Source organism: Hemicordylus capensis, chromosome 5, assembly GCF_027244095.1.
Source record: "Hemicordylus capensis ecotype Gifberg chromosome 5, rHemCap1.1.pri, whole genome shotgun sequence".
In the NCBI taxonomy this organism is placed as follows: Eukaryota; Metazoa; Chordata; class Lepidosauria; order Squamata; family Cordylidae; genus Hemicordylus; species Hemicordylus capensis.
The window spans coordinates 209,834,138-209,852,803 of record NC_069661.1 but is presented as its reverse complement, the minus strand read 5'-3'; the positions used below and the strand labels follow the sequence as shown (position 1 = coordinate 209,852,803).

The window sequence follows — 18,666 nt, the reverse complement described above, 5'->3', positions numbered from 1 at the left end:
CAAAACTGGTAATAAATGGTAATCAGTCATGGATCTGATGCCATTCAATATCTTCAGTGACTGGATGGAGCAGACAGTATATTTATCAGTATTCAGGGATGACAGAACTGGGAAGGCCTACATACAAGAGGGGCTACAAATACAAATGAACACACAGAACAAAATTAAAGATCAGCTGCAAACAATTCGCAATTCATATCTATAAAACTCAAGTCAAAACATCCCTCTTTCTGCGTACCTGCCCTGAATTAGCAGCTTAAAAGCCACAATATCACCAACAATAGAACTGTCTTAGCAGCAAACCATGGCACAAACTTCAAGAGTGTTAGTCTTTTCTTCAGATTTAAGGCTTCTAATTATACTGCAGCTCAAGTTAGATATCATATCCAACTTACAACCATCTAGGTCTGTTAAGAACAATCATATAAGATAATGCTTCAAATCTGAACATATTACTCAAATGTTTCAAAGATATGATCCTGACACCTAGGTTACCTATCTTACTTTGATGTCTAAGCCAGCAAAATCTGAAATCATTCTCTATAAACATAAAATACAGTTTTAGGAAAGAAAACGTACAGACCTCACAGGTCTATACAAAATAGAGGGGGGGAGTAGATTTGATATATATGGGAGGGGGGAATCAGGAGCTGGACAGCAGAAAGTCCCTTTTGTTATATATGGAGTACCTTTCTGTAGGATAAACTGACAAACACAGTAACTATCCTCAGCAAACTGAAGAAAAGATCCTGTATCGCATTTAAAGATATCATTTTCCCTACAAAGTGGGCAGCATAATGGAAAACCAGCAGGCACATATTTAGAATATTTGCAAATACAACTTTTCAACAAAAGAAGGTCTCAAAGCAGTTTATACAGGAAGAGTAAGGAAAATATAGTTTCCTGTCCCAAAAGGGTTCACAATCTAAAAAGTAACACAAAGGAGCCACGAGTAACAGCCACTAAGGAATGGTAGGTATGCTGGGATGAATAGGAATACTTGCTCTTCCCTGGCTAAAAATGAAAGCCACCACTTTCAAATTTTCTTGGCCCAATCAGCAGGGGTACACCTTCACAGGCTACTTAGGGCTATGATTCCTCCTAGAAGAATGGAGGTGTAATGTGCAGAAACTTAATATACTAAAATTTCCTATGGCCCTTAGCTATAATTTAAACATACAAGTGTTCTGAATACAGCAAGGGATAGCAACTAGACTGAACTTGCTAGCCCTCTAAACTTTCATTCAGCAATAAGACATGTTAAGAAAATCTGTGATACTGTATTTCTCTCTCATTTAAGAAACTTCATTTACTGAGGTTTACAGAAGAAAAGCTTTCTAGTGAAAATCTCAGCACCAAATAACCTACCACCTCTGGTACAACTTATTCATGTAGCTATTTTTATGAAGTGTTTAACTACAATGTGGAAGCTCATCTGCTTGAACAGCTCACAATGAGCATTTTTACAGATTTGTTTTTCTATCAAACTTTAGGCATGAGGCAAGCAAGAAATCTAAATGAGTGAATGAATACTGTTTATGTTGCTGGGGCAACGGATCCATGGCTGAGATGGAATTAATCCAGTTGTCTCAACTCCCAACATCACTCAATTGAGAACAGAGGCTCAAAGTTTTACAAATACTATTCTTGCTTAAAGTCCAGCAGAAGATTTTAACATTTGTACTGAACTATATTTCAAAGTTTTACTGTAAGATGTACTAGAAGTCTTGGGATTTATTTCTTTGCCTCTGAGGTGTTTTGTGATGCCTTTTATTAAGAAGCAACAGAAAAGGTTTGAGGAAAAACATTGAGGCAGAATCCAAAGGACTATACACAGGGGCCTTTCAGCTACACTTATTCCCCCCACAGCCCCTCTTAAAAGCTGCCTCCCAAGGACTACTGGGGGTTCTCTAGAGTCACATTCCATTCAGCTGTTACTGAAACTGGCAACACCCTTGTAAGAAAGTGGAAGAGTTTTTTCTACATGCATGTGGGCCCCTCTGGATTCTGGCCTAAATTTCTAAGATACCCAAGCCAAATTCACAGCTAAGACTACAGGGTCAAATGAATTTTACTTGCAGCCAGAATGAACTAAGACATTATGACAAACTACAACTTATCTAGATACTGATCATTACAGAAAATGTCAGCAAGAAGTGACTATGTATCATTTAATATATGTATATGAATGGAAAAACCAAACGCTGTTACATTGTACAAGAGTAAAAAAGCAAAATAGAAATGGATAGATCTACAGTTTAAAGCCATAACATGCCAGTTTCCAAAGCAATTCTATCTGTACAGTTCAGATTCTAATGCATACCCCACAAGCATCCAAAGAAGAGAGGCCCTGCAGTTATGATGGAAGCAATGATACTTGGAGTTTGCTTCAAATTCAAAAAGATAGGATCACAGAGTCGTGTTTATGATATCATACTGATTTTTGCATGCCAACTATGAGATAGCTTATTCTCCAGCACCCTCTTTGATGCATAATGCGGCCCTTGCAATTCTACAAAATAGATTAAGCAATTAGCTCTTTCTAGTTGTTTGATAAGAGAAATACAGCTGGTAGATGGAGGAGTTATACTGAATCAGAAAGAATTTGTACAATATTTTAAATTCAGTGACTGTTACTAGCTCATCTCTACTGGATTTCAGATAATATTAAAGATCTTAGAATTCAAAACATGAGGGAGAGAAAAGATACAGCTATCACAGTATGTGGTAGGGAGGTGGGGCAGGCAGATAGAGGCTAGAACTTATGAATTAGGGAGCATGGATTCACTTTTTAAAAAATGTTAAAACATAACCCACTTCCTGAGAAAAAGAAACTAATCCAAAGTAAAATTCACATGATCAAACCTGATCGAGCAAATTATAAAAATCAATTATTGGACATAGGATTTTAAAATCAATTATTGGACATAGGATACTCCACCTTCCTTATAAAGCTCAGTATTACAAGGCTAATGTTAAACTAAATGTTAATTTTTTCAAAAATTGTAACACACATCCCAGCATAATAGGACCATCTAACCCTTCTTGCTATTCTTGTTCAGAGAAGCTGAAGGCATAAGCCAAATTAATCAGCAGTTTCAGAGCACTTACCTGCTATAGGGATCCCTCCTAGACCTGTGCTGTGTTGTGGTGGGAGATTCAAGTCCAAGAAATTACTATTTGAAGGGGGATTTGCCGTGTGGTTCAAGTGCATGATGCTATTGCGTGGAAAGGCCATCCAAGGATAGCGAGCTGCTTGGCCTGGAAAACTGAAGGAGTTGTAAACTGCTCGATGCTGTTGAAATTGTGGGAACCTCTGTGGCAAGACTGAAAATGTGCTACTAAGAGAGTTGGCATTTGTGGGTGCAGAAGGATGAAGAAATCCAGAGCCTGACCCTTTGGCGGTTGTAGTGTGTGGGGAAGGGTTCTGGAGAGACGTGGGTGAGAGGGTGGGTTGGTCTTGGACCGACAGTTCCTTCTCAATCAGGTCTGCTAAGGCTTTGCGGGTGATATCAAAGGGATCAAACCCCAAGTCATCTTCTTGCTGTTTGGAAGAACCAAATCCAAATGCCGCTTGCCAGTCTGTAGATGAGGATACTGGGATGGTTTCTGGGGGATTTAAAAAAAAAAATCAACATGTGAGCTTTTTATTTAAAAACATGAAATTAGCTTTGTCAAAATATCAATTTCTTATTCTCATGCTTAAGGCAATCTGTTTTTAAATTTGTCAATTTATGGTCTTTTCAACAATTGTTCTTGAAGCAAATTATTATTAAAACAAATACACCAATAAAGTCACAGTAGCAGCAACAAAACATTATGAACAGTAACATGTTTACTATCGGCTCTTACCATTGTTTTAAAAACATCTTAATCATACAAATGCTTGCCTGAAGACAAACATCTTGACAGCTTGTTTAGAAGAGCCAATTTATCGAATCCATCACACAGAGTTTGGGGCCTACCAACAAAATACACTTTTCATGGATGGGTAACAACCTGATAGATGGTGTTCAAGCCAAGATGTATTTGTCTGCAATCTCAGAGAGCAGGAATATAGAAAAAAAGCTTTTATTCAAGTACCCTGAGCCCACACCTTCAAGGGCTTTAAAATACCAGTACCTTCAATTTAGCTCAAATAAACTGACAGCTTGTAGAACTCAAATAAAATGGGTCTTATATCTTCTGTAACACCCGGTATTGGGTACCACATTCTGAGCCAAATGAAGTGTCTGAATGGCCTTCAAGAGCAGCTCCACAGAGAGCACATTACAAGAGTCGTCAAGAGGTTACCAGGGCATGCATCACAGCGTTTAGATCCCTATTTTCCATGAAGATGCACAGCTGGTGAATTAGCCAAAACATGTTCCTGTCCACCCAGGAAGATGGGTTTAGGGTATTTATTCATTTATTTATATACCATCCTTCCAAAATGGCTCAGGGCGATTTAGGACAGAATAAAAACAATTAAAACCAGTTAACAATTACTATCAAAACTATAAAAACAGAATAAAATCAATTAACATTCAAACAGCTAAAAACCCTGGAAAACCAGGGCTACCGTTTAAAATAGTTTACAATAGTTTACAATAGTTTACAAACTCTGGAAGGCCAGACCAAACAGATAAGTTTTAAGGGCTCTCCTGAAGACAGTAATGAACTCAAATTACAGATTTCTGCTGGGATTGCATTCCACAGCCCAGGAGCAACTACAGAGAAGCCCTGCCTCTGAGTTACCACCAGACGAATTGGTGGTAACTGGAGACAAACCTCCTCAGGTGAGGTGGGGATCATGCAGAAGAAGGCACTCTCTAAGATAAATCAGACCTAAGCCGTTCAGGGCTTTAAAGGTAATAACCAGCACTTTGTATTTTGCCCAGAAACATATTGGAAGCCTGTGTATCTTTTTCAAAACAGGCATAATATGGTCTCTCAGGGTTGCCCCAGAGACCAATCTGGCTGCTGTGTTTTGAACTAACTGAAGTTTCTGAACTACGTACAGAGGCAGCCCCACATTACCAGCTGATGCACCACTGTTTTGAGGTCATCCTCTTCAAGGAATGGGGGCAGCTGTCGATCAACCGAAGCTGATAGAAAGCACTCCTGGCCATGACCTCCACCTGAAATACCAGGGTGAGGCTTGGGTCCAGGAGTACTCCCAAACTGCGCACTTGCTCCTTCTGGGAGAGTGTAACCCCATCCAGCACAGGAAGATCTAACTCACCCCTCAGATTCTGAGCCCCCACAATGAACACCTCCGTCTTGCTTGGATTCAGCTTAAATTTGTTATCCCTCATCCAGCCCATTACTGCCTATAGGCAGGCATTTAGAGAATGAGTGCCATTTCCTGAAGATGAAAAGGAGAAGTAGATTTGGGTGTCATCAGCATACTGGTAACACCCAGCACCAAATCTCCCGATGAACTCACCCAGAGGTTTCATGTAGATATTGAAAAGCATTGGTTACAGAATGGAGCCCTGAGGGACTCCATATAACAGCTCCCGTTCTGAGAAGCAACTGTCACCAAGCTCCACCATCTGGAATCTATTCAAGATATAGGAATGGAACCACTGCAAAAGAGTGCCCCCTATCCCCAACTCCCCCAGGCGATCCAGAAGGATACCATGGTCGATGATATCGAACGCCACCAAGAGATCCAGAAGAACCAGCAGAGTCACACTCTCTCCGTCGATTCCCCAGTAAAGGTCATCCATCAGGCCGACCAAGGTTGTCTCAACCCCATAGCCAGCTCTAAAGCCAGTTTGAAATGCGTCTAGATAATCCGTTTCCTCCAAAACTGCCTGGAGCTGGTCGACCTCCACCCTCTCAATCACCTTGCCCAACTAAGGGAGATGGGGGATTGGCCTGTAGCTATCCATCGTAGGGATGTGCACGGACCGGTCCGGAGGCCATTCTAAAGGCCTCCGGACCGGTCCGGACACAGGGTGGTTCGGTTCGGGAAGATGGGGTGGGGGGGTTCCAATAAGGACGGGGGGGGCTTTACTTACCCCTCCCAACAACGGCGCCGTATTTTCTTGAGCAATCGGGTGGCAGGATACCTCCCTGCCGCCCCCTTCGAAACCCCGCTCGGCTGGCGGCCACCCCCTTCAAGCCCCCTGCCGCCCCCAAGCCCCCTGCCGCCCCCTTCTCCCCGGTGCTCCATTGCAAACGGGCGGCAGGATAACTCCCTGCCGCCCCTTTGCCGGCTTGGCTGGAAATGGCTTCTTTTGCAGCCAAGCCGGCAAAGGGGCGGCAGGGAGTTATCCTACCACCCGTTTACAGTGGAGCACTGGGGAGAAGGGGGGGCAGGGGGCTTGGGGGTGGCAGGGGGCTTGAAGGGGGCGGCCGCCAGCCGAGCGGGGTTTCGAAGGAGGTGGCAGGGAGATATCCTGCCACCCGATTCTTAATACTTAAGGAGCCAAGCGGGGAATGAAGCGGGTGGCAGGGAGGTATCCTGCCGCCCGATTGCTCAAGAAAATACGGTGCCGTTGTTGGGAGGGGTAAGTAAAGGCCCCCCCTCCTTATTGGAACCCCCCCACCCCAGTGCCGGACCGCAGCTCCGCGGTTCCGTGCACACCCCTAATCCATCACTAAGGGGTCCAGGGAAGGCTTCTTAAGGAGTGGTCTAACCACTGCCTCCTTCAGACAAGGAGGCGCCCTACCCTCCCTCAGTGATGCATTTATGATATTAACTAGGCCATCTCCAACAATCTCCCTGCTAGACAGAAGCAGCATAGTTTGGCAAGGATTCAGAGAACAGGTGGTAGGCCGCACTGCCTCAAGCAGCTTGTCCACATCCTCAGGAGCCACAGATTGAAACTGATCCAATACAATACTGCAAGAGGGATCGCTGGACACCTCCTCCATAGACTTTGCAGAAATAGTGGAGTCCAAGTCAGCCTGAATACAGGAGATCTTGTTTGCAAATAACCCATTAAAAGCATCACAGTAGAACGACCCCGGGGACTGATTTGAAGTAGAAGGAGCAGAAATTAAACTCCTCACAACTCGGGATAGCTCTGCTGAGCACGAAACTGCAGCTGCAATGCGCACAGACCAAAATCTCTTTATTGCTGCACGCACTGCCATCACATAAGTTTTCAAATGGGTCGCATCCTGTCAGGTTTGAACTGAGTTCTCTTCCACTTGCGCTCTAGTCGCCTACCCAACCGCTTCAGCCCCCGCAACTCCTCACTATACCAAGGGGCTATTTTTGAAGCAGGTTGGAAGGGACGCTTAGGAGCAATCTTGTCTACTGCCCTGATGAGTTCTCTATTCCAGGTCGCCACCAGGGCATCTACAGAATCACCGGCTACACCAACATCAAAACGCTCCAAGGCCTTTTGAAATCTTACTGGGTCCAGCAGCCGTTTTGGACGGACCATCCTAATAGGTCCACCACCCCTGCAGGGGTGGACTGCAGCTGTGAAACCAACCTTAACCAGGTAGCAGTCCTTCCATGACAATGGGGGACGGATCCCCCATCCATGGAACACCCCCCCTGATCGAATAAAAGACCAAATCGAGTGTGTGGCTGACAACATGAGTTGGTTCAGAAACTAACTGGGATGGGCCCATAGTTGTCATGGCTGCTATGAACTCCTGAGCCGCACCAGACAAACCAGCCCCAAAGTGGATATTGAAGTCCCCCAGCACCAAAAGTCTAGGAGACTCCAGCACCAACTCGACGACCAGCTCTGTCAGCTCAGGGAGTCAGTTAGGCAGTGGGGTGGACAGTACACCAACAGAATCCCCTGTCTATCCCTAGTTCCCAGCCTCAAAAATATGCACTCAATCAAAGTCAACTATCTCACAGGGGCCCTGGTAAGGGAAATGCTATTCTTATGGACCATCACCACCACCACTCCACCCCCCCCCCCACCCACTTCCCCTAACCTGCTCCATGACAGAGTAACCTGGTGGGAGAAGCTGAGCCCACACTGGACACTCGCCTCCCGCAACCAGGTCTCAGTTAAACACGCCAGGTCAGCTCCCTCATCCATGATCAAATCATGGACAATTTTGGTCTTATTCTGAACTGACCTGGCATTGCAGAGGAGCAAGGCCAGACTCTGTGGGTCGTTGGAGCTGCTCCCCGAGGCCTGAGAGTTGACAAAGCAGTTGGAAGTGGAAACAGTTACTAAATTACTGATTTCCCTTCCCCTGTAATGGCCAGCTGCTCTGCCAACGCCATTTCTTCTATTCCCCACCACTACAGTAATAGCTGCCCCAGAACCGCTGGGCACACCCCCAGCACCACCCCACTCAAGAGAGCCCAAACACATCCCTGCAAAAGGCCTGGCACAACCAAACCAGCCCTCAGTCCCACCCTTGAAGGACCAGCCCCTAACCCTTTACACTCCCACGAGGGATCTTGAGCCAAACAGCCTGGCCCTCACTCTTGTTAACCCCCAAAGTGGCTCCCCCGAAGGGGTGACCCCCTTTGGTGTCGCCCCTTTGGTGTCACCCCACTGGTGGCAAGCCCGCCACCACAGGCAGAGTTCATATAAAGCCCAAAGCTGAGCAGGTGACCCGAGGAACTGCTGAGTCACTCAGGAGCTGGTCCCAGTCCTGCACACACTCCCCACAGATGTTACCCCAAGGCAGCAGCCCCACAGGGGGAGCAGGAGCAGTCAGGCAACAGCAGAAGGAGCCCACAACACCCACTTGGTCTCTCACCCCAGAAGCGGATGGACTCTCCCTCTTTACAACCCTCTTTATTGGTTTACAACGAATATTTATTTTGTAACCCAGGAGTAAGTGCTTCACACATTGTCAAGTGCATATCTGAAAAATAATATGTGCGCACACCAAAAAATGTGCATATCTGAACGGGTGCTGTGTGCCGAGGAGATGAGCTTGGCTGCAGCTCTTCATCATGTGCATACTGGGTGGTAAATGTCTGCTGCTACGCAGTGTGTGGTTATCTACTGCATCCTTACAAACTGCTACAGAACTCTTCATTAGCACACACTTATGCAGACAAACTACCCTGACTGTGTTTAATATAATTACATTATAGTTTTGCCAACAGGAAAAGTAGTGTGATTCAATGGAGGTTCTGCAATTTCAATATTCTTTAGGTACTAGTGGTGTAGTTCACCTATGCCATTCATGGAGTATCCTAATATAAGTTTCAAAGAGTTTTGCTGCATATTTAACTCCAGAACCTTTTGTTGTTAAAGGCAAAACATACACTAACACATAATTTTAAGCAAAACAGTGTTCAATCTCATCTTTTTTAGAGAACTTGCAGGGAAGACCAATGGATTTTTATGTAACCTATCTTCTTGCAGATAAAACTATATTTGTTACCTCTTGTGTTGCTAAAATGTGTGCCATTGCACACAAGCTTTGTCAAGTAATGGCAAAGGCTCCCCTTATCAGTTAGGTAAGGATATGTTCCTGATTTGTGTAAACTTCTATCTAAATTTAACTGTGAAATCTGACAGACTGTACCAACTGCATTGAACATTAATTTTATAATATAATGCTGAAATCTGGTCCAGTATTGTAATGAAGATATCCATATTTCATTCATTGTTCAATCTCAGTCACTGGAATAAATATGTCTTTACAGTCAAGCATTTCATACTAAGCACACATAATTTACATAAGGCTTAATTTAGTCTGAGCACAGAACTCACATTTCTGACACAACTTACACAACCGTCTGTGAAAAAGATATTGCAGTTCAGTCAGAAAGCTTTTACAACAGAATTTCCAGGGTCTTTAAGCAGTAAATGTAGAATACCAGGGCCTTGAAACAAACAATTGTGACATCAGATTCACAAGCTGGTACACTAAGATGTAGATGAAAATAGTCCACTTATAATATCTGAAGTTATAATGTACCAGGGCTTGTATAAATATGATCAAGTTCTATATACCTGATGTGAAGAGGCTCTGTGGTTCTGGTGCCATGGGCCAGTCATTAGAAGTCTGGGGGGAGCTGGGAAATGGGGGGAGTCCACTTGGAATTGGGTTGGGGTGCCGGAAGTTGTCTGAGAAGAGAGACTGTGACTCTGTTATAGCTCCTTCGAAGGGAGACCGTGCACTGTGATTGGATGAACTGATGGGGATGACTGGATTGGATTTCGATAAGCCGGGTGGTGGTGAAGGTGTGTCACTATTTGATATCTACAAGAAAAAGAAAACAAAATAAGTTATGTTCCAAACTATGTTTCAATAGTACAGCTTTAAAAACTGACGTGAGTATCGTATAGTCAACACAAAGATTTAATTTTCCTTTAACATGAATTATTTGGCCATTATTAAAAAACAGTTATGTTTATATTACAGCAGATATAAAGCTTGCGCCCAGCAACAATCTTATGCAGTTGGCAGAGTTAAGAATCACTAGTTCTCAAAATCGTACCTGTTGCGAGTTATCACAATTTCCTATACTGAGAGAATCTGAAGGTTTGTCGATAGGGCTAGAGAAAAAGGAACACAGTTAGGCAGATGCAAAAGAGACAACAAAAATAAATTAGCTTGATGGTCTGAACTGTTGCAATTAAGATCAACTAACAATTTACATAAATTAAGGAATGTTCATCATTGGCAGTTCACTAGAATTTGCCCATTCTGCTTGCAGGTAGTTACTCAATTCTTATATAAATTTAAAGTTACAAGCAGCCTGATTTTAAGTTATGCAAAAACCAAGATTGTCTATACCCCTAATATCAACCCTACAATTTAATTTGGTGCCTATGCAACAGACATCATACCCAGTTACAGAGCTTTGTGTTCAACAAGAACAATCGAGAATTTTCCATACTCAGAGTTGGAGTCAACACTGAGTTGGGGATGGTAAAAGAAGCAAAAAGAATAAGAGGCAAGAGGAAGAAATATACAAGAGAGAGTAGGCCAACCCTCCATCACAGATGAAAAGAAAACTCTACTTTCCTTTCTGTCACTTCAGTTTCTAGACAGCAAGAATACGAGTGCAACTTCCATCACTTAAATGCAAAGTAAACAAAGTGAAGCTCCAGCTGCACATGCATCCACCCACCTGTGAGATAAATATCAGAACAACAGAAAGAGCCAGAGAAGGACAAGACAAGAGATGGGTTGACACCATAAGACAACAAGACCAGGGAGAATGGGCTGAGGTGGGAATGGTGACAGTAGCATAAGGAAAGAGACCAGATAATTGCTCTCAAAGGCTAAGTGTGTGAAGGAGATCAGGCCGGGCATGCATGCTGGAATGCACGGTTCTGGTTTGGTTCAGGCTGCAAATGTATGCCCATATATAAGACATCTCCCTTTTAATTCCAAGTTTTTATTCAGCCAAAATATCATCTGAGACACTAAGAGAAATGAACATGTCAAAAACTGAATTGGCTGGCATGTCAGTTCAACTGAAGAATGGTACACTGTTACCATCTTGTTGACAAGCCAACAGTAGGTGATAGAATGTGTTACTGGACATTCACTGATGAAGGAGAAATGCAAGTATTCAGAAAATGTCACAATGCCTACTTTGGTACTTGAAGACTGAATAGATCTCACAGTCACAGCAGCCATGTCTTGGTCACAGAGTTGGACAAATATAGCAACATTCTTTGACTGTAAAGCAGTTTGGCCAGTGACATTACAAGCTTCCTCAAAAATGGCCCAACTGTTTACTAAGCTCCCATTCCTAAGTAATTCACTTCTAAAATGCAAAGAAATTAGACTTCTAGGAAAACTTAGATTCTGCCATCATTAATAATGGAAGAAGACATGCTTGTGTTTTAGAATTGCCTGCCCATAGGAACAGACATTTGGCAACCATAAGCACTAACCGGGGGGCAGGGGACGACCACACAGGTTGCTTACCTGTAACTGATGATCTAGAGATGATCCGTTGTCAGTCATGATATATGGGTTACTGTGCCTGTGTAGGGACTTCCCAGATATATTTACTAGCTCCTCTCTACGCCCCTTCCTGCTGTGCATGTGCTCAGCATGTCCATTATTCTCAGCAGTTGGGCACCCTTTTATTCCTTTTTCTTGCAGACCGCCAGCACAGACAATCTTCCACACTTCAGCTAAGTCTTTTCCCCCCTTTGTTATAGCTGCAGTGGGGAGGCCTGGGAGGGTGTCATGACTGACAACAGATCACCTCCAGATCATCAGTTACAGGTAAGCAACCTGTTTATCTGGAAAATGATCTGTTGTCCATCATATGTGGGTGCTTAGCCAGCTACTTCCATGGCAATGGATGCAGCATCCCATTAGACTATTTGAGTATTCTTTTCAGAACACCTCTCCCAAAATTTGCCTCCGCAGCCATACACAAGTCTATTGAGTAAAGGGCAAATGTGAAGACCATGTTGCAGCCGCACACAACTTGTATGCTTGACAAATAAGCTGCTGAAGCTACATACTAGCAGAATCGGCCCTCACTGTTTACAAGACTATTGCTTCTGTAACTTATAGGCCATGAAAATAATCTCTTCTAGCCAATGCAACATTCTTTGTTGAGAAACTTTCTTTCCTTTGTTTTTCCCTTAAATAGTACAAACAAGGTCTTTGTCTCTGAATATCCTTTGTCCTTTGCAGGTAGTACAAGAGACATCTCCGCACATCCAAAGAATGCAACGCCCTTTCCATTTCAGTCATTGGATTCTGGAAAAAGGTAGGTAGGACAATGTTTTGATTTAAATGGGAATTAAAATTTTTGATCAGAGATCTTGGTCCATACACATTACAACCTTACTTGGGTAGAATCTGCATGTAATGCAGGAAATTTACCAACCCAGCAACAGTAGGTATAGCTATTTAAAATGCTGTTTTGAATGTCATGTGTCTTATGCTTGCTGAATGCAGTAGCTTGAAAAGAAGTTCCATAAAAGTCGACAACACCATAGACAGATTCCACTGTTCCATCGGCTTTCTCACTGGTGGGTAAATATTATTAAGTCATCTTAAAAACTTCTTACACTCTGGATAGGAAAGCACAGTCTTCCCATTCCATCCCTTGTGCTTCATAGAGATTACAGCAAGATGCACCCTTAGTGAAACATTAGCTAATCCTGTCTTTTTTAGACTAGTTAAATACAGCACCTCCTGCCCCACTGTTGCTCTGCGTGGATCGAATGAGCATGTTCTTGCACTTTCACAGAAACATTTCAACTTACAGGCATAACTCCTTCTTGTGGATGGTTTTCTGTTTAGTAATATCTACTCAATAGCCTATCTTCCACACCATTAAACGTAGAGTCAGCAAACATGGATGCAATACTCTTCCCTTGTCAGAAGATCTGGTTCCTGAGACAAATGACGATACACACCCTTTGATAGTTTGAGCAGCGACGCAAACCATGGTTGGTGTGGCCATCAAGAAGTTACTTGTATCGCATTCACATCATCCTGAATTAACTTTGCTATCACTCTGTTGAGCAGTGGTTGGGGTGGGAAAATGTACAGCAGACCCTGATGCCAAGTGTGTTGGAAAACTCCCTCAAGGACGCTGATCCAGTGCCTGCCCTCGGGGTCGATCTGGGAAATTACAGGCTGGTTAGCCTAACATCTGTTCCAGGCAAATTGATGGAAAGTATCCTCAAGGATAAAATTGTAAAGCACCTAGAAGAACAGGCCCTGCTGGGAGTGAGCCAGCATGGCTTCCGCAAAGGTAAATCTTGCCTCACCAACCTTTTGGACTTCTTTGAGAGTGTCAACGAGTGTGTGGATCAAGGTGATCCAGTTGACATAGTATACCTGGACTTCCAAAAAGCTTTTAATAAAGTTCCTCATCAACGACTCCTGAGGAAACTTAGCGGTCATGGGATAAGGGGACAAGTACATGTGTGGATTGCTAACTCGCTGAAAGACAGGAAACAGAGGGTAGGGATAAATGGAGAGTTTTAACAATGGAGGGAAGTAAGAAGTGGGGTCCCCCAGGGATCTGTCCTGGGACCGGTGCTTTTTAATTTATTCATAAATGATCTAGAAGCAGGGATAAGCAGCGATGTGGCCAAATTTGCAGATGATACCAAACTCTTCCGGGTAATGAAATCCAAAACGCATTGTGAACAGCTCCAAAAGGATCTCTCCAAACTGGGGGAGTGGGCGACAAAATGGCAAATGCGGTTCAATGTTAGCAAGTATAAAGTGATGCACATTGGGACGAAAAACCCCAAATTCAAGTATATGCTGATGGGATCTGAGCTGTCGGTGACGGACCAGGAGAGGGATCTTGGGGTTGTGGTGGACAGCTCGTTGAAAGTGTCGACTCAATGTGCAGCAGCTGTGAAAAAGGCAAATTCCATGCTAGGGATCATTAGAAAGGGGATTGAAAATAAAACGGCTAACATTATAATGCCATTATACAAAACTATGGTGCGACCACACTTGGAGTACTGCGTACATTTCTGGTCACATCATCTTAAAAAGGACATTGTTGAACTGGAGAAGCTACAGAAGAGGGCAACCAAGATGATCAGGGGCCTAGAGCACCTTTCTTATGAAGCAAGACTACAACACCTGGGGCTTTTTAGTTTAGAAAAAAGACGACTGTGGGGAGACATGATAGAGGTCTATAAAATCATGCATGGTGTGGAGAAAGTGGAGAGAGAGAGATTCTTTTCCCTCTCACACAACACTAGAACCAGGGGTCACTCCATGAAATTGATTGCCAGGAGGTCTAGGACCAACAAACGGAAGTACTTTTTCACACAACGCGTGATCCACTTGTGGAACACTCTGCCACAGGATGTGGTGACAGCCAACAACCTGGATGGCTTTAAGAGGGGTTTGGATGACTTCATGGAGGAGAGGTCTATCAATGGCTACTAGTCAGAGGGCTGTGGGCCAACTCCAGCCTCAAAGGCAGGATGCCTCTGAGTACCAGTTGCAGGGGAGTAATGGCAGGGGAGAGGGAATGCCCTCAACTCCTGTCTGTGGCTTCCAGCGGCATCTGGTGGGCCACTGTGCGAAACAGGATGCTGGACTAGATGGGCCTTGGGCCTGATCCAGCAGGGCTGTTCTTATGTTCCTGTTCCTTACAGAAACAAACATATCTCTCCATGGCACCAACCACATTTCGGATAGTTGCTGCCAGCATGTTTGTTTTAATTCCCGCTCATGATGCTGGTGATTTGCAAATGACCTGCTCAAATTGTCCGCTAGTATATTGTCAATTCCCCTGATGTGGAATGCAATCATGTGGACCTTGTGAGTTATGCACCAATTCCATAACTGAATACTGTGTGCACAAAGTGAACAAGAGACTGTGCCTCCCTGCCTATTGATACAGGCAATTGCAGTGGTGTTGTCAATCTGCACCTGGACCTCAGTGCATTGCACAATGGGGGCAAAGGACTTGAGTACTAGATAGGCCGCCATCAACTGCAAGAAACTGATACGCAGCTGTTGCTTCTGCACATTCCATGTCCCTTGAATGTGATGGGTTCTGCAATGTACACCCCATCTTGCTAATGACATCTGTTACTCACTGTGTTGGAGTTGGGGACTGAAAGGGCACCCCCTCCAAGAGGTTGCTCTCTATTGGCTACCACTTCAATTATTTCAGGACAGGTGGTGCGAGTGTCAGCAATATAAGCTGGCTATCCACATTTGGATAGAACACTTTGAGAGACCACAGCTGCAGCCATTGTCAGCCATGCATACCGAACCACAGAGTTGCAGGAGGCCATCAACTCCAGTAACATTTGAATGTGCCATGACTGTTGCACTGGCTCTGTCTTGAAAACATTTACTAATTGTACTATCAACTGGAATATTTCCCCTGGTAAGTAAGCTCTCTTGGTTTGAGTATCCAGCACTGCACCTATATAAGCTATCCTTTGCATGGTTGCAGGTGTGACTTTTTACAGTAATTTATTTATTTATTTTATATACTGCCCTTCCAAAATGGCTCAGGGCGGTTGATGTGAACTCCTAAATTTTCCAGAAAGTCCAGCATATAGCTGATCTACAAAAGTAACCACCTCTGTCTTGATTCATCAGAAGCCAGTTGTCCAGATAAAGAAAGTCCACTATTCCTTGAGTGTGCTGATATGACACAATCATTGCCATACACTTTGTGAATACCCTCAGCGTGGTGGATAAGCAAAAGGGTAGCACCCTGTATTACAATACTGACTCTCCCACCATGAATCTCAGATCTTTCCAGTGGTTTTGCTGGATATCTATATGCAAATATGCATCTTTTAAATCTAACGTTGCAAGCCACTCCTCTTTAATGAGGAGTGGAAGAATGCCTTGCAACATTATCATCCTGAATTTGCATGTATCTTGGTTCAGGTCTTGGAGATCCATAATCGCTCTGATTCCCCCATCACATTTTGGCAACAGGAAATAGTGAGAATAGAACCTCTTCAACCTGTCCGTCCACTGCAGTGGAACAATTGTCCTTTTCTCCAACAGAGTTTCACCTCCTCCAGCAACGTAAGAGATACAGGAGTGAATTTCATGCACATAAAAGCTGGCAAACGTTTGAATTCTATCACATAACCAGTGTTGATAATACATAGAACCCACTGGTCCAATGTTATGTGGTTCCACGTTGAAACATGACTTGCCAGTCTGATGGTATTGGCATTCACAAAGCTGGTGGAATATGCTTTGGGATTGTCCCTCACAAAGATCATGGCATTTGCTTCGGCATGTGTTAGAGTATAGCACAGTGGACTCACCAACTAATCAAAGAGACTGCTTAGCAGAGTCTTTGCTGGAGACCTTGGTTTTTATTTTTGGCCCCACAGTTCCTCCATTGAAAAGGCTTGTACTGTTTACAGTAATCCTTGCACTCCTGGAATTTGTATCTTGAGTACTGGTGGTTGTATGGCTAGTAATGGGATGAACATTGCTGATGTTGATGAAAAGCTCTTAGCTATGTGCTTTGATTTTTTAGGGGTTTCCATGACTGTATCCATGTTCTCGCTGAACAACCCTGTCCCATCAAATGGCAAGTTCTCAATCCTATCTCACATGTCCATTTGCAGAGTTGTTGATTGAAGCCATGCATGTCATCAGAGAGAGACTTTCGTGGTCATTGTTCGTGATTCTGTCTCTGCAAGGTGTTTAAAAGTACTCAACTGCTGCCTAGTCAGTTCTGCTGACTTTTGGAACACCTCACTATATTTTAAGAATTCTTCAGAATTAAGAGATGTCGCCTCCTTCTGCAAACCATCCCACAGACAAAAATTACAGTGGGCCATACACGCTGCATAATTTGCTATATGAATGGATAAACTTGCTGTGGAATACTCACGTCCTAACACATCTATCTTCCTACCCTCCTTATCAGAGGGCATCGTATGCCTGTGTCCAGATTTTGATAACGCTACACAGTCAATAACCAAAGAGTTGGGTGCAGGATGCTTCAGAAGATAGGAATTCTCCTCTTCCTGAATTCCATGCAGCCCTCCAACCTCTTGGAGGTTGGTGTGGATGTCTGCAGAATCTCCCAAGCTGTTTTTGCTGCCTTGAGATTGAAAGTATCAGTAGTGCAATCAGCTGTGTGGATTTTGCAGCAGCCATAAGGTTATAAACTGGATCTTTTGGCACTGCAGACAGCTGTTTAATATCTAAACCTAACACCTCCGCCATCTGTTGAAGCATTTTAGTGCACAATTTCAATTCTTCATTAGGAGAGGTTGATGGATATGGTGGCACATCTAACCGAGGGTCTGATGGATGCCCCGGGACACCTGAACTCTCATCTAAGTCAGAAATGTCATATGACTGATCCAATGGAACTGCACCCTGGTCTCCAGCTGGTGCTGGCCAAGATGTGTCCGCCATTCGAGAGGACATATCTCAGAGGGGACTGCACTTACCACACAAATCAACTCTGGCTGTTGCTGTGGCACCGTAGGAGCACATAGCTAGGTTTGCTCCCCTTGTTGGGAAGTAGAAGTCACAGATTCAGGCTGAGTCTGCTGTTGCAGGTTACAGTGGTTTGGCAGTGTGGAACAGCCTTGTGCTACACCTTGCACACCCGCTGCAAAAGTGTGACTTTGCAGCAGGCGTTGAGCCTTCCACAGATAGAATTCGGCAAAATCCAACTGTGTTGATGGAGATAATGTATGACGGAACCCACAACCATGAATAGGTTTCCTTTGAGGCACAATACTTTGTGGGAGGCACAAGGGTGGAATTTGACTTCCAGGCTGTATTAGTCATACCGCCCATAATAGTAGATTCAGTTGCAGTTGCTGTAGTGGTTCTGTCAGGCATGTTGAAGTAGATGGCCATGTCAAACACACATTCACTGGTGAAAGTAAAGGAGTCTTTGGAGCCTCTTCCTCCACATCTAAGTCTACGTCCAGTCCTGTGTTCTGAAATCCTTGGCAAGTAGAACCCAATGGGGTACTTGTTGATGAATCCAAAATATTAAATATAGACTTTGCAGTATTGGGGTCTAAGGATGCATTCCCCCCACCCTTTCAAAAGCAGCAATGGAGACCCTATCTGTGTACGAGCAGGAGACAGTGGTATTGGTCTATGCAATGTTGGTGTCACAGTTGTCAACAGAGAGGTTGGGTTGCTTCTACATATCAAATTGGGCTGGACATGGAACGTTGATGCTGACATCAAAGGAATTCCCAATGTCTAATATGTTGATTTCACTGGAGCCATCAATCCTGAAGCTGTTGACATTGGTGGTAGGCTCAAAGCCGATACACCCAGGGGCGTATCTAGGGTGGGGGA

The 18,666-nt window shown here is 43.9% G+C and overlaps 1 protein-coding gene across 8 annotated transcripts in view; it reads right to left on the bottom strand.

Moving 5' to 3' along the window:
• Positions 1-18,666, bottom strand: part of CNOT4 (CCR4-NOT transcription complex subunit 4) — a 107,435-nt gene that overhangs the window by 24,015 nt on the left and 64,754 nt on the right. For all 8 annotated transcript variants that reach the window (XM_053256655.1, XM_053256658.1, XM_053256657.1 and 5 more), the window contains 3 exons: positions 10,379-10,436; positions 9,891-10,140; positions 3,112-3,609 (listed from right to left, as the gene is read on the bottom strand). In XM_053256655.1, the coding sequence (XP_053112630.1) occupies positions 3,112-3,609; positions 9,891-10,140; positions 10,379-10,436 (806 nt within the window). The remainder of the gene's footprint in view (positions 1-3,111; positions 3,610-9,890; positions 10,141-10,378; positions 10,437-18,666) is intronic.